The 14850-nt window shown below is 42.0% G+C and overlaps 1 protein-coding gene across 2 annotated transcripts; it reads right to left on the bottom strand.

Moving 5' to 3' along the window:
* Positions 1-2663: 2663 nt before the first annotated feature.
* Positions 2664-11867, bottom strand: tbc1d24 (TBC1 domain family, member 24). Of its 2 annotated transcripts, XM_034570778.1 has the most exons (8): positions 11739-11867; positions 8265-9372; positions 7783-7788; positions 7386-7544; positions 6874-6937; positions 6130-6225; positions 4874-5120; positions 2664-3881 (listed from the first exon to the last, which is right to left on the bottom strand). In XM_034570778.1, the coding sequence occupies exons 2-8, from the start codon at positions 9245-9247 to the stop codon at positions 3727-3729; spliced, it is 1710 nt and encodes a 569-aa protein (XP_034426669.1). In that variant the 5' UTR covers positions 9248-9372; positions 11739-11867; the 3' UTR covers positions 2664-3726. The 2 variants fall into 2 exon arrangements, with proteins under 2 accessions (XP_034426669.1, XP_034426670.1); XM_034570779.1 differs by lacking the exon at positions 7783-7788 and having other exon boundaries at positions 2670-3881.
* Between the last annotated feature and the right edge of the window lie 2983 nt (positions 11868-14850).

Here is a 14850-nt window from a genome sequence, read left to right as displayed (position 1 = left end):
TGCATTAAGTTAAAAATTATGATTATGTGTGATTTATGATATAAGAGAGTTGATTCAAGTGAAATCCCCAAATGTTGAAACTCCTGGCGTTGCTTATTACATTTCTGCATTTTTGCACCAGGACTCTACCATGCAGCATGTGGTGCTTCACAGTCAGCTGCGATGTGATGCAGCAGTGAGTGAGAGAATTTGAGCCTGAGTGTGTACGGTCGAGTGTGTGTGTGTGTGTGTGTGTGTGTGTGTGTGTGTGTGTGTGTGTGTGTGTGTGTGTGTGTGTGTGTGTGTGTGTGTGGTGGGGGTAGGGAGATGAGAATCCAACCCCCCCATCCCACTGTCCAGCTCCCAGCAAGTGCAGGGTGGGAGATCCACACAGAGGAGGGGTTGGAGAGAGCTATAGGACACCGTGGGGGGGAGAAGCGTGCATGCAGACAGGGAGAGCTCGTGCCATCCCCATGCCTCCTCCTCCTCCTCTTCCTCCTCCATCCATCCTGCCTGCTCTCTCTCTCTCTCTCTCTCTCTCTCTCACTGCATCACCCAGGCCAGTCAGCACCAGGGAAGGACCCCTCCCCCATATCACTGTGAAGCCTCTTCAGTCAAGATGCAGTTTCTACACCAGCATCACAGGCCTCCATCCTTTCAGACACGTTACTCATGGCCAACATCTCTCTCCAGCTGCAAGGTTGTATTATGCAACAAGAATGGATCATTTTGAAGCAGGGATGGTGTGTGTGTGTGCGCGCGCGCGTGCGTGCGTGTGCAGTGATGCTCTCAAAACAAAAAGGTCAAAAACAAACAAGTGATTTTCACTTAATTTTCTCTTTCTCTTCTGACTGAACGTGTATTGATCCAGGACTCCTTTGGGATATGAATGCAGCCTTTGATGCTGGGTTGCAATGGTCCTATCTGGGACACTCAACAGACATTTGCAACCAGCTCATTTGCAGTAATAACATAGCCTGTGCACCTACACATTGCTGTTTCCTGTTTGTTTTAGGTGGATGTCCTTGTCCTTGTGTGGTTATTAAATCAATGAGTTGTAATAAGTGGAGGATATAAGAGCAGGCCACATTTTGAAGGCTGGTTTTGCTGACGTCGTTTGAGGAAGGAAAACGGGGAACTATGATGAATTCTCAGCAGAACATGATTCAATCAATATACTGAAGATGTTCCGTATAGAATCATTTATTGAAGAGTACAATGAAGATCTGGACAAACAATATTCATCTTATGTGGTTCCTTAATTTTTCAGTGGATCTGATAAATATGATCCGAACAGATTACTTTTGTACACACTCTGTGCACAGAACATAACAGGATTTATGAAGAAAGGATGTCACAGAGCTAAGATACTTTCAGGTTTGACATTACAGTTTCTTTCTTAGTGTATTGAAGAATTCATTTAAAAAAAAATATTAATATTGTGGGAAATCTTGAATCCTATATTAAAAACCCACCTTTGCTTTATTATCATAAATTCTGCAGGACATCTACGATTCAGTCCTTAAAGCAGGTTAGTGACATGGATCCAGTGACTGGAAGATACACCCTTCTCTACATTGCAATATTCAGTCAGTGAATCCAGGCAATATGTCGGGCTCCTCCTTGTAGACTACGTCTTAATCCCCCTGTCCACAGGCCCCTCGTTGTCTGAGGGGTGGGGGCTGGTCAGGCACACACCCACCTCACTGTCAGGTTAAACACTTAAGCATCTTACTCCTTGAGGCTGGAAAGCGTGGTTTTCAGGAGATGCGCCAGACCAACACCCAAAGGAGCAGCTAAATATAGAAGTGCATGTGCGATAAGCCGAGTGTGAATCCTGAATGAACAGCACAGCCTTGGCAAGATGGAGTCAATGCCACTTACTGTACTGCAACAGGGAATTACTCCAGCCCTTTCCGATCCAAGATACTTAATTTCTTTACATGCATCCGGCCGAGCCACACCCACTGCAAATGAATTGGCTATAGAGCTTTGATGTAGTAGCATCGACACAGATTTATAACAAATGCAGCGTGTGCGACGTGGGTGTTGTTAAGTAATCACTTGGATGTATTGAGTTCTGTAAGACAGCTGGCGACGAACAGCAGACGGCTTTTATAGATGTACCTGTGCATTGGTGCATTTGACTCACTTCTGCTTAATATTTTCCACTCATGCAGCTCAGTGTCAGCTTCCACAAAGTAAGAGACGTGCACCAGACGTTCAAACTAAAATAGTCGGGGTCTGCTTAAGAGTGTGAGTAATGCAGTAGTCACAGAGTGTTTTTAACCCCTATAGGTCATATGACATTTGCCACATTGTCATTTCATTCATCTGATAAATTGGATCTTAAATCTTTCTGAATCTCAAAAATTATGTGAAATTAAAAAAATTAAATAAAAACAACTTATTTTAAAATAATCATTCCTGTATTAAGATATAAATAGACGAGCCATTTTGGGACCAGATATTCTAACTGTAACTACTTGGAGTGGAGCAAAACACAAGAAGATGGGGATTAGAGGGTTAGAGGGGAAGATTCATGGTCAGCTGACCTGAAAAGGCATCTGGCACATTTCTGCAACAGTCAGAAGAAATGTAACCCTCTCTCTGCAGCGACAGAGGTGTGGTAGAAGCGGGAGAAAAGAATAAGTCAACAGTGAGACAATGAAACAAAGATGGAGTCACTCTACTGAAAGCGTATTGCTGTATTTTCACATGTAGAACACATCGATTGATGTTTCACTGGAGCACATATTTGATCACAGAGATACAAATAGGCTGTATAACTCCAACAGTGCACAGATTTGGACTTTTGTTACTATTTGCACAAGGGAAGAGGACGGAGGCAACAGGGAAAAGGGTAAAAAGAGGAGAAGGATGAGCAAACTGCATTTATCTTAACTGCTTGTAAACCAATAACACCTTGACTTTTAAAAAGACTGTTATTCTATACAAAGGAGAGACTGACACTCATTCAAACGAAAACTTTCACGTATGGTGCAAAATGGCAACACTCAAACTCACCACTGATATCCACGAACATGTACCACGTTAATTCATTTAAGATCTCCCACATAGTGATAGTAAATCAACGTGTGGGGAAATGCAACCCGACTTGGCTAAAAGCTGCCCTGGTACAACTTTAGTACATCTTATTGTTTCAACATTTAAAAACACTTATCATCAAATTTACTGACTTGACTTTTTCTCGTAAACCTCAGTTTACCAACATGATCTGGTTAATGATATATTCTTAAGGACTGAGAGATAGCTGAAAGTGAATTTGGCAGAAAGAGCTAAACCACAGAACAAAAAGTACTGAAGTTACATTCAGAAATTAAAATATTGTTGCTCAGCATCAACATGAATACACAGCCGACATTAAAAAAACATCTAGATAAACCTTTATCTAGAGTTGATCTAAACACCTCCTTCATATGACTGCACACAAAACAATTAGTATACAATAATACAAATCTGTAAATACAAAAGTAAACACAAAACCAAACAAATATATCACATTTTTTCACATGTGGAATTTGGATTAGCTGCGATAATAAATAAAAAATAGTTAATCATATATGAATTTGTAGGACGGATGTAGTTCTGTTTACATAGAGGGGTTTTCCACCTCAAATACTGCTGGACATAATCATGATTTATGCACCTATGTGTCCATGTATGTGATATGTATGGATCAACATGAATGTGTATTGTGTGTGTGTATTGTGTGTGTGCGCAGCATTATGAAGCCATGGCATCCTGGAAACCCCAAACTTCCAGCAGTGAAACTTGGAAGGTCTCTGCACACAGGGGCGGGTTGTCAAAGGTGGCGCAGCTGCCAGTGCGCCCGTGGTTCAGTTCTGAGTCAATGTAAAGAGCGTTGCCTTCACCTCCCCCTGGTCAAACATAAGAGCACAGAATATGTGGAAGTTAAAAGCAACGGCGAACAAATAATGCGTTTCTGCTAATGATCTAAATCTAAAACAACCAAGTACATTGTTACATCAACCTGTAGTGGAAGGACTTTATCTTTAATGTTTTAGTCGACAATGGAAAAATCCTCCTCAACTCAACTATGTAACTGAGGACGTTTTTACCCCTGAAAGTACAAACCGAGGTTCATACCTTTGTCACATTGTAAACATTTGATCCAGTTAGTGTTGGTTACACATTGCAATTTAAGAAGTGGACAAAAGACATTTGTATGAAATACGTATGTCCTGTTATCATAACCTACTTGGGCTGCATCTACTTGTACTTGACATTGATTGGTATAAAGACGGGCGTGCCTCTGACGTCGGTGTGTTGCCACTTTTCCAGTTTAAATGGAGAAAATGGATGTCCCCGTTCATTTCTTTAATTCTGTTATAATATATAAATATATAATATATATATATAATAAATATCATTATGATATTGCTACCAGCATCACCAATTTCAGGACCAGTACTCAATACTATTTTGAATGTGCCGAATGCATGTCCTCATTGTTCAAACATTACACCGCAGAGGGGAAGACTGCAAGCTATCCTGCGAGTTGGGGCATTCCCTTATCCTGCATCTACTTCTTTTTCTTCTTCTATTCTTTAATGCTGTCTCAACTTCCTGCAATTGGTCCTAAAGTCAGAACTATCCAATCCTATTTCACACGGCAAACAATTTAAAACCATGGTTCAGTTGGATCAAGACTGAGACCACCTCTTTTGGTCGGACTCACTTATTGTCTGTTGGATGTCTTTACCTGTTATTTTGTTTTGGACTAAACACTGAAGTCTGAAGGTCCAGAACAAACAAGTTGTGTGTGAAAGCACCCATTATCTAAATTCTGCCAGTTACCATCAGAAAATGCAAAATAAGCAATAATAAGATGCTGTAACAATCCACTCACCTATGATGATGGAGTCAACGTTTCCAGCCATGAACATGGAAGTATTCCTGGAGTTAAGGTTGAAGTGGCGAGTGGAGAGGAAGGGCGACAGATCTCCTGCAGCTTTCTCTGGCTGCTGTAAGCTATGGTTCTCAGAGTTCTGGCCCTCAGACGACGCCGTGTCGTCTTCACCCTGGACCTTGATGGAGGAGGCCAGCTCCGGGTGGCGGATCACCACCCACTCGTAGCGCTCAATCTCTGGCTTCAGCTAACAAGGGAAACAAAGTAGTGACTTCTACTGCGCGGCAGACATCATCAAATTACACTCCGGGGCATCACACATTCAACTTGAAGGGTGCTCAGGGAGTGTGTACCTCTGCCAAGGCCCTATCTTGACATGTTAAAAAAAAGTTTAAAAAAATTAATTCTCGATCTGTTCATTTATCTGGATCTACTGCAAATTTACTATGTTCTTCCTTGGGTAATAATCCACCCTTTCACAAATTTTCATGGAAATCGGATTATGTCGTTTTTGCATAATCCTAACAAAAAATAGTATTGCAAATGTATTCACAAAAGAAATACTTATTATCTTAACAGTATCAGAAGAGATACTAGTGTGATAACCTAGCTACTATTTTGTCAATACAAAGAATATATGCCAGTAAATCCCTCCTCACCCTCTCCAACCCTCCACCGCACATCTGATGGACATGAGTCCCTGCTGACAGCCTCTTGTGTGTGTCAGGTGTGGTGTCAGGTGAAGCCCCGGTCAGATACAGACTGGATCAGATTACAGGAGTTTCCGATGTGTGTGTTTGTTTAAGTATTAGTGTGTGAGATGATGGTGTTTCCTGGTGTGCAGGCTCAGACAGCCCACTGCTGTGCATCAACACAAATAGACAAGTAACTAAAGGAGATCCAGTCTCACCCAAAACTAGAACTCAAAGCCGCACTTTCAAAAGCAAATAAAACATAATGTGAGGCTGTTTTTACAGAGGGAGATGAGGAAAAGTCAGTTCGCTGAACTGTGACCCACAAGGCAGGCTTTTCAAATGGGAGCCTTGGATGCTGCTTGGGGCCAGGGACACTACCTCAAGAACACAAGAAACCATAGTGGATGGTACCCTCTGGTGGTTAAAAAGTGTTACTGCTCAGAAAAAAGAAATTTTCACTCCAATTGATCACTAAGAGCATCCGGAAGTTCAGCTAAAAAGGGAAGGATTTATTTCCTCCTGAATGCAAGCTCGTAAATTAGGATAGTAAAATAAACTGACCCTAAAGACGAAGCATTCCCCTGTGCCAAAGAAACTCAATTTGTTGCCTCCTCTCTTCCGCTCCTCCCAGTCTGTGGAGAGGAAGGCTCCACATACCTGAAGGAAGAAAAAGAATAAGCATGGGTACAATCAATCTGTTGGATTTGCTCATGTGCATATTTTCTTTGATACTTTAAAATTCACACGATTAGCAGGTTAGTGGAGTTTTGATCCACGTTGACAGAGCACAGGACAAGAAATATTTTGAAAATCAGAAAGCTTCTCTGGACCTTTCTACTTATTAAATGAAAAACACTGAGTGACTGCGTGTAGGTCAGTACCAAAGGGCTTGTATTACACTGCACACACACAACGGATAGATTTAATAGGGCGGATTTTACTGGTCGAACATGACCGCATTAAGCAATAACCATTTACTAACAGTTTCCCCATTTAACTGTCACACCTGAAACAGGAAGTGTCTGAGACAGAAACAAGTCCATGAGAGTGACACCAACACTGTTTTGTTTTGACTCCGGTTCAGTAATTCTGTCCCAACCAAGGTTGAGAACATGTAGACATTCAATTTAACTCTGCATTTTGCTGTCTGTAATAACAAGGGACAAAAACCTTAATATGAAGATGGCTTATTGATCTGAGCTGAATCAATATTCACACAAATATCTGGTGTGATGACATCAGGGTGTTATCATATCCCACGTCAGTGTCGTTGTTGTTATTAATAATAATGTGTGTATTACTCACGTCTCCATCGGTGGTCCGAATGAGGAGCAGAGTGGGTTCGTTGCCTTCACAATGTGAGTAGAATCTGGAGGAAAATGTGAGCGTAAAAAAAGGAAGTGGTTAAGAGGAAGGTGAAATTAAATATGTGTATGTATGTGAGTGTACCTACTAATTTGTGTGCACCCTCTGTGTGCAATGAAAATGAAGAGATCTAATTGAAATGTTTTTGTAATTGAAGGAGAAATTCCCCAAAGCAAATCAAAAGATCTTCATTAAGTTGCGTCTGTCTAATATAAATAGACAATGAAGAAAGCACAGTAGTCTCTGCACATTTTCCTTATTTACAGTTTCTAATCCAAGTTGCAACCTTTTTAGCTTTTGGTGTTTGTTGTTTTGGTTCACAGCTTTGCTTTTGTGATCACATTTGTTTCAAATTCAAAGACACAAAATGCTTAACAGGGCCTGAGATGTAAGTTGAGAGCAGTAGCCAAAAGCTGCATTGATTGTATTGAGGTAAGCATTGGAGATGGTACCTGTTCAGGCTGCAACCATGGGTGGAGGTGGTGAAGACGAGTTGTGGTTGACACAGGGCAAAGCGCTCAGGGATCCACGACCAGATGTCTCGCATTTCCTTGGCGCTGACGATCTCAGAGGAGAAGGTGTCTGGGTTAAGGGCCAGCTGCACGTTCCGCCTGGAGACGCCCCAAACATACAGACACAGGGAGATGAAGAGGTAGCGAATGAGAGAAAGATCCAATGGTTGGTGACGCATAAACCTTTGAAAATCTTTTGAAGCAGATGATGGTGTGAATGTATTTATGGCAGACATGTAAGAGTCTACTGACACTAACCATACTGATTCTGAGAGTTAGGGACTATTTGGCAAAATTAGAAATAGATCTGGAGAGGAGCATAGAGAAGAGGACCCACCTAGAACTGTAAATGAACCAAAGCAGTGAACACAGGAGTGGAGCGCAGACGAGACAAGATGGTGGATGGAAAAGTGCGGAACAGACCAAACAAAATGGAAACAGAAACATGATGTTAAACAAGGATGCAAGGGCAACTTCAACCATTCTCCAAAGCATGCACGAGTAAGAAGCTCAAAAGAAAAATATTATTGCAAACAATGAAAATGAAACGTTGAAAAAAATGAAATCATATTCATCCCATAGTATATAGTATAAAAAGAGTTCAATGTCATTCACCTAAGTAATAGACATATAAACTACATAAAATTCTTATATAGATGACTATGAATCTTGGACGTGTATGGTAGTGTGATTTAGTTTACATGTGATGGATTCAAGGTCACCGGTGTCAGTGCACTAGATGCAGCCTGGTTTCTAAATAAAGTTTAACGTACAGATGGTCACAATTCACTTTGTAAAAATAACTATTATTGACTATACCGCTTCTGTTTGACAGTGATTCCCTTCTGCTGCAAGGACTTTTCATTTGTGAGCTGCAGCAGAGTGATCTCCTTGCGGCTAAACAGTCGGATGGAGAAGGCTTTCTCTAGCAGCTTCTCAGGTGTGATGGTGGAGGCAATGCCATTGATGAAAGCCTGAATGTCCGCCCTGACTTTACTTGAATCCTGCTGGTTGCTCTGGCCCCCTTGGGCTCCTGCTTTGTGCTTACAGTAGAACTTGAGCAAGGCTATAGCCACACGGTAGAGAATCTTGTAGCCCTCCACTAGGTAGACGTCCAGCACCCGGACAACATGGCTGAAAGGCAGGTCACCGAGCACCCAGCGTTGCCAGTCTGAGTAGACTTCCAGCACATCCTGGGCTGTGGCTATAACTAATTTGTGGGCGGCTGTGCAGTACTTGTTGGCCAGGTCACCAAACGTCATGCATCCCGACTCGTGGGCCAGGAAAGTCTGGTCGAGCAGCCGCTTGCCTGGCTCGTTGCAGGCCAGCATGCGGCTGACGTGCTCAAAACACTGAGCCTCGTCCGCGCTGAAGTGCAGGAGCAAAGAAGTAACAGCCGGAAGTGACGGGCAGTGGGAGATATCTGGAAACTGACCAGCCAGGCAGTTGATAATCTGATGGGCTGAGGCTACTGCCTCTGGCTTCAAGCAGTACCGTGGCAAAGGAATACCATCCACAAAGTCTGGTAGTGGGATGTGGGAGGAAGGTTTCTTCGTGGCTGAGTTTCCCATGATGTCACGATACACTTCTGCATCAGGGGTGACTGTACGACAGGGAATATCTTTGATAAGCTGCTGGTAGACTTGTGCCCGTAGTTTATGGTTTTTGGCCCAGTAACCCTGGCGGGCCATCTGCTTGAACTCTTTCAGGTCTTTGCAGTCTACCTTGGTGGGCCCGCCACTCTTGGCCAGATCCCCCATTTGGTTCCAGTCCACAAAGCTGCCATAGTCTTCTTCAGCCATGGTGCTGGAAACTTGCTGGACTGGCAGAGTGTGAAGAGAGAGGAGTCGCGCTGAGATTTTAAAAACCTTCTGTCCTCCACACAGCAGATAACTAGTCTATTCCTCTTCACTGCCCATGCTGGTTACTGAAAACACAAAGGGGAAAATTACAAAATTAATGTGTATTGTCATAATTGCATTGTCATGGTTCATGAGTCTTGTTAAAATGCTAAAAATAAATCTTTATACATATTTATTCCATTGAAGTTGATTTGAAAGGATTCAGGAAAAGATGTGACACAGAGCGGACACAGTAAATCTCTACTGTAAAACAACATTAGCCAATTTCACTTATCAGATTAACGATTCAGTAAAGATCTTCTGATCTGAAAAAAGCGTCTTGCATTTCATACATTTCAAGTGAAAACTAAATCAAATAAATCCATAGCCTGAATGGAATGCATGGCAAGACTATCTTAGTGTTGCCTTATGACAGATACAAAACGACTTCAGATGACCTCTGATGCACAAATATTTCTCGAACAGATTTAATTATCCATGCAGAGTTAGATACTAAAGAAAGCGCCACTATTATGCAGTAATCATGTAATTTCCCGCAAGTGCTTATCCACAAGATACATGGAGAAGCATTTCCTGTGATTATTTGCTGTGTGCAATTCACAGAGAGTGGTAGTCGTACAATCATTAAATACTTTCACATTGTTTCTTGACAAGTCACGAGAAGATGCACGTCCAAAGATCATTTGCTATATACTGAAAATAGTCATAAAATCCTCAGACCATTACACAACGCCCTCCGAGTCACATGGAAGAGGGCACGTACAAAGTCATGCGTTTATGGTGAGTCTACAGCGAGACTGCCTATCCTACTTAGAGAGTATGTTTATATAAATGTTTATTCTATCATTGACAGTGGATGTAAGTGACCTGAGGCAGATTCGATTAAGACCAGACAAAAGAAACTGAGCAGGCCACCCCGACATCTCAGATAATTTACAAAGTTATGCCAATATAAGCCATAATATAATGTTATATTATCTTCTTATATACTCGGCCCATCATTAACACAAACAGGCATAGCGAAGTCATTTAAGATGCTGTTGAGCGAGTTGCAAAACGGTAACGGTAACCCTAACCCCCCCTCATGAAGACAATTTGCAGTAATGCTCAGCCGATCTGTGGATCTCTGCTCCCACAGAGCAGCACAGCAAAGCCACATCCCAGCAGCAGCTGTGCATCCAAGTGGAAGCCTACAAACATGGCTCCTCAAGGGTAATGCAAGTTCATCCTAAAATGAGTTTAGCCGACTTAGCTAATTTGGCGAATGCATACGTATTTAGGTCTTTACTACAGTATACTGACAGTATAGGTGCACCGAATAGACTGTAAGAGTATATATCAGCTCTCACGAGGATGCATCATTCGTTTAAAATATTACATTGAAGTACATTGAAGGTACTGGCCGGAAAATTTAACTGACAACATTTTTAATATTCATATCATATTGTATACTATCATCTCTCCACTCTGTGTGTGTGTGTGTGTGTGTATGTATATACACCATTTTTATACTTGTTGTTTATAATCAGACATCAATAATATATGCAAAAATACAGGATACATCCTTGTGATATCACCTTGTATTGTTCTCTACTTACAATATCCCATCCGTGGTAAAAGGTGTAGATCATCTACATATACTCTGCATTTTATTAGATTATATATTTTATTATATTTGAGCCAGGTCCTGCTCGGTTCTGGACAATCTGCTGCTGTCACAAGTGAACTTCCCTGGACATGGACCTTATCTCAAAGTGTATCTCATCTCTTGTGTTTTCCTAGTGCCTCTGCAGACTGGACAGCTTCAGGTCAGGCAGCAGCAGCTGAATGAAGGATTGCAGTTTGATCTGATGAGCAGATGCAGACATTAGCACACAGGAGGCTAACGCGTCGCCTCAGGTAACCGTGCACAGTTTGCAGGTGCAGCTCAGTCAACACATACCGGACGGACTTCACATGCGAGCGGATCTGCTTAAACTGTCCTTTCAGTCCATTAACACATTACCGAGCAGCCCAGGTGACAGCGGCGGAAACAGCATTCAGCACTAAATCTGCCCAGTTAGCATTGCTAACGTTAGCTAGCCGCGGGCTGCTCCTGTCAGTGAGCGCCAGGCGCTAACGAGACCTCCGGCAGAAAACATAGAGGACCAGGCAGACATGAAAATACACTGAGAGGACACGACAGGTAAATAAACAGTAAAACACAGTCAAGCTAACAGCGCTACACCAGCTAGCATACCAACCACACATGAATGTAGGACGTGTTCTGCGGGAGTTAGTTACTGATTTCAGCTTTAATAAAGAGACATTATGCATTTAAAACACAGAAAACACAACTGGGAACAACAAGACACGACCTCTGCTGCACCTCCCCCGCAGACTGACAGGCGGAAGAGCGGCGCTCCACAAACACAGCGAGGGTTTCTCTTACCTGGACGCGAGATGTCTTGAGACGTGAAGCCGCATTCATGTTGGACAGTCTCGGGCATGCGCACTGGCCTCAGCCCCGCGTCCAGCTGCAGCCACGGACCCTGGAGACCACGCCCATCACCACGCCCAGCACAGGAAAGGGTCCAGATGTGACCCTCAACCGCACCCGTACCTGTAACTCACATCTGGATTCAAAGTGCACTGCTTGACTGAAGCTTCAAAGTTGTTCATCTCAAATAAAAGTTGATAAATTTGCCTGTTTATAGTTATTTTGACCCCTCAGACAACATTTTCACATGAGAGGTGCACAATTTAAATTCTACGATTCCTCGCAGTTGTGTTGTTTCATTGTGTGTTGTTCACAGTTAAGGTTCGTTGTGATATATAACTGTAAAGACAGGCAGCAAGTTAAACATTTATAATTGTCTTTTGTAAAAGAAAACTCTGGCTGCCAATAAAAAGGAAAATAATTTTACAACCACTTACCTGGCTCATTCACAAAAGTGTGAGAAGTCACGCGCTCTTCAGAAAACAGCTCAAGGACTTCGAGACCGTCAGTGAAGAAAACCAACTGGATCCCAGAATAAAATATGTAAATGAAATGAAAAAGCATGTGTGAAAACTAGTAATGGCTTGTATGAGAACCACACACAAAAGATATGCAAAATAAAAAATACACAATCATCAAAGCAGGTGAGAAAATTGGACATATTTTAGTATTACATATAAATAAACAGAAGAATATATGCTGATAGTTGATGGCGTGTTCACATGTGGTCAAAACAATAATTAGCTCAATGAGTCTACACTGTCCTTACTTTGAGTTTATTACAATATAGTGTCAAACCAAATTGATTCACGTACAGTAGAAGCATTTCAGTATCAAACCAAATGAAAGGGAACAGTCTAGGTCACTATAAATCATTTCAAGAAAGCCTACCTGTTACCATTATAAAAATAGAGTCTCTTTCATGGTTCACCCTTTCAAAATAACAGACACAAGATAGCAACTCCCTCTCTGATGCCTTCCTGCAGAGGCCTTCAAAACTCTGCAATATGTCATACAAAATAGCAAAGCTATCAAAAGATGTATGAAACACAAATTACCTGATATATATACCAGGATTATAGCATAAATGATAAAGAATCTAAAAGAATCTGAGAGCTAATTTCCATTGCGAATCAAATATTTAAACAGCAGAGCATTTTAAATCCTCTTTTTGTATATGGAGGAATCCGATGATAATGTATGTTTTCATTCCACAAGAGATTTTATAGAAATCTGACCATGTGATGTTTTTAAAAAAAAGGTAGATGAGGATCTGTCAAGTTTGATGGTTATGGAAATGTGAATTGTTACACAATGTTCTTTCATACTCTATGTGTTAATATCAGCTTCTTATTTCACCTACAGACATCCACAGTGAGATATCAGAGCACCACAACATATTAAAACCACCAGAAGTATGTTGATGTCTTATTTTACACCAAAGTAAACCAGCCCATTAATTTCTTAGGCTTTCCTCTATAAGGTTATGTTACACTGCTGTGACCATGAAGAGGCTGCACGGCTGATCACAGCATCCGATTTGTCTTGTTTACTTGCAGTCTCGCTCTGCCAATCGAGTGATGGTACCGGGACAGGACAGTAAGTGCTGGAGCGAGGGCAACAACGTCGCCTTTGTCCAGCTGCTCAAAGCAGCCACCAAAACAACTGCCCAACACATGACAGTTATTACTGATAATTGAATCGCGGAGCCGCCATTGCCTTCCAGTAAAATGTTGTTTTTCCTGAACACGCCTGATGTTTTTCATGTCCTCGTCTGGGATAGCGGAGGAGAATCAAGCCTTGGCTGCAAAGTGCGTGACATCAGAACATTTTTCAATAGTGACATCTGAAAGTGTAGCTGTTGCTAAAATTTCTTTGCTTGTACCATTTTTTCTATTCTCCTCCTTCTCTAATCTCAAACTGTACCACTTGTATTACACTTGAGGAACCATCTATGGTAAGTTTTCAAAATAAAACCCTGAAACGAGAGTTGGTTACACACAGATGTTCCTCAGCTGACCGTTTATCAGCACTTAATAGAAGCTGGAGTTAGTTGCCCAACACAAAATACTACAAGACAAATCCATCCACATCTCAGAAATAACTGTGGTGGTCATATCTGTTGAATAACGAGCAAAGTCAACACTGGTCTTTCTGAGATTGAACTCGGAACCTGCAGATGGACTCACAACACATCAAGAACATGAGATGTGAAAATGAGCAAAGTGAGGAAGGAGCAATGGTAATTTAAACCTGTTTGTTAAGTTTCACATTATCCAACATTGAGTCATGCATTGTCAAGCAGCTCAGGCCATCTTGTCTTGTCTTGTCCTTGCAGAGTGCAGAGAAGTGCAGGTGCTTACACAAGTGTGTCATGTGGAGATTGTAAAGAATACCGTGTCAAATGAAAAGAACATTTACCGTTCAAGAGAAGGAATGAGAAAGAGGAATTGAATAACATAAAGCTAAGAAATTTGAATTTCTAAAACCTAATCCTGCACAGTATTAATGTTCTGCGTGCTATTGATTGAGTCATTTGAAGATGAGATCCACAGAGCCAAAATGGCGACCGCAACCAATTGAGTGTACATCACGCAACCTGTGCTGATGTATTTGGCACAGAAGTGGGCAGGAAAGACGGCAGCTGCTGTGTCACATGAGGTGGATCGTCCTAATGCTGCAGGAACACCACATCATTATGAGGATTTCATACTCATTCAAAACCTGAAAACGGATCAAGATGTATGCTTGCAAAGTACAGGCTGACATTTTGTGTATAAGTGTGTGCATATTTGACTGTGATGATGAAATGCGAGTGAGCATGAGGGAACGTCAGCGCGTGTGTGTGTGGCAGAGGGACAGATGGGTGTAAAGCCAGTAAGCCTTGAGGTCCTAGCTTATGAAGGTTTATGCTCATCAAATCCTTCCGCTCCCACACACTGCGTGACATCAGTACAGTGACCAACCACCAGCCCGGCCTCGGCTTCCCTCCCACCCCTCCTGAGCTCACATGTACTCACACATGCGCACACTTGTGCACGTATGCACTGAGGTACACACACAC

The sequence above is a fragment of the Hippoglossus hippoglossus genome, chromosome 19, assembly GCF_009819705.1.
Source record: "Hippoglossus hippoglossus isolate fHipHip1 chromosome 19, fHipHip1.pri, whole genome shotgun sequence".
NCBI classification, from domain to species: Eukaryota; Metazoa; Chordata; class Actinopteri; order Pleuronectiformes; family Pleuronectidae; genus Hippoglossus; species Hippoglossus hippoglossus.
This window is presented reverse-complemented; position numbering and strand designations above follow the sequence as displayed.